This window comes from Arachis ipaensis, chromosome B10 (genome assembly GCF_000816755.2).
Source record: "Arachis ipaensis cultivar K30076 chromosome B10, Araip1.1, whole genome shotgun sequence".
Lineage (NCBI taxonomy): Eukaryota > Viridiplantae > Streptophyta > Magnoliopsida > Fabales > Fabaceae > Arachis > Arachis ipaensis.
Window position 1 is genome coordinate 129,978,289 of NC_029794.2, and position 1,084 is coordinate 129,979,372.

Consider the following 1,084-nt stretch of genomic DNA (forward strand, 5'->3'; position numbering starts at 1 on the left):
TATTTTTATGTGAATTTAATAATTAAAAATTATTATATGATAATTTAATAAAATTTATTAAATGATTTTTAACTATGTACTTCAAACAAAAACAACTCCATATAAGTGTCTACCTAATTTTTTATAATGAACATGTAGTCTACTTTTAGCATTATTATTTTAGAGAATCTTAGCTGCCAATATTTTTAGTAAAAAACTAATAATCGACTACTATCAAATCAAATGTAAGACGAAAATAAGAAAAAAGTATTGGTGTATTTTTTTTTCCTTTGTTATGTCTTTACAAATTTACAATTTGATAACTATTACGTTGGAATTCAAGAGATTTTGAATGATGTTAATGAGATGGTCAATAAAAATAATTTGAGTATAAATGAGCTAATAACTATAACTATAAATATAATGCTAGGTAGACAAAAAAAAAGTCAGAATTTGTCTTATTTAGAATTATTGCAACAATTAATAAATGCTAAATAAGACAAGTTATGGCTGTTTTTGGCTGATTTTCTTTGGTTACCAAACATTTCTGAAATATAATAAACTAACTTGGGTTAGTAGAGTAATCAGCTTACTCGTCCGCTTAAATAAGTGTCGAGAATTTGAATTCTGCCTTATGCATGCACTATGCAGTAATATATTGGTCAACAATAAACTCTTAAATAGAGTTTAGATCTGCAACGGATTAGCCTTTGATTTATGTATTTAATTTGCAGGTTTTAGTGATGTGAGAAGCCAATGTTGCGAAACATCGTTTAATTTGATGTGTATGCCATTAAAAACGCCATGCTCAGATCCAGAAGCAAAATTCTTTTGGGATGGAGCTCATCCAACAGAAGCCACATATTCAATTATTGCAAAGCGAATGATTTCCGATAAATCTGTTCTCACACCATTCACCCTTCAAGAACTCCTCCAACTCTAACTGTAATATTCCCATCATTTTTTGGGGTGGATTTTAATTTTTCTCTAGTTTAAATTTGAATAATTAAAAAACAATGTAACGCTTATTACATATTATTTTTTCGTTGATTTATAATCATATTTCACCGTGAAATATAAAGCAACTATTATTTGATTTATTTCA

At 27.2% G+C, this 1,084-nt stretch overlaps 1 protein-coding gene across 1 annotated transcript in view; it reads left to right on the plus strand.

Moving 5' to 3' along the window:
• LOC107621354 (GDSL esterase/lipase 7-like) overlaps positions 1-1,084 on the plus strand; it is a 4,455-nt gene extending 3,371 nt beyond the window's left edge. Inside the window, exon 5 of the mRNA XM_021113966.1 lies at positions 714-1,084. Within this exon, the coding sequence (XP_020969625.1) occupies positions 714-922 (209 nt within the window). The 3' untranslated portion in view covers positions 923-1,084. The remainder of the gene's footprint in view (positions 1-713) is intronic.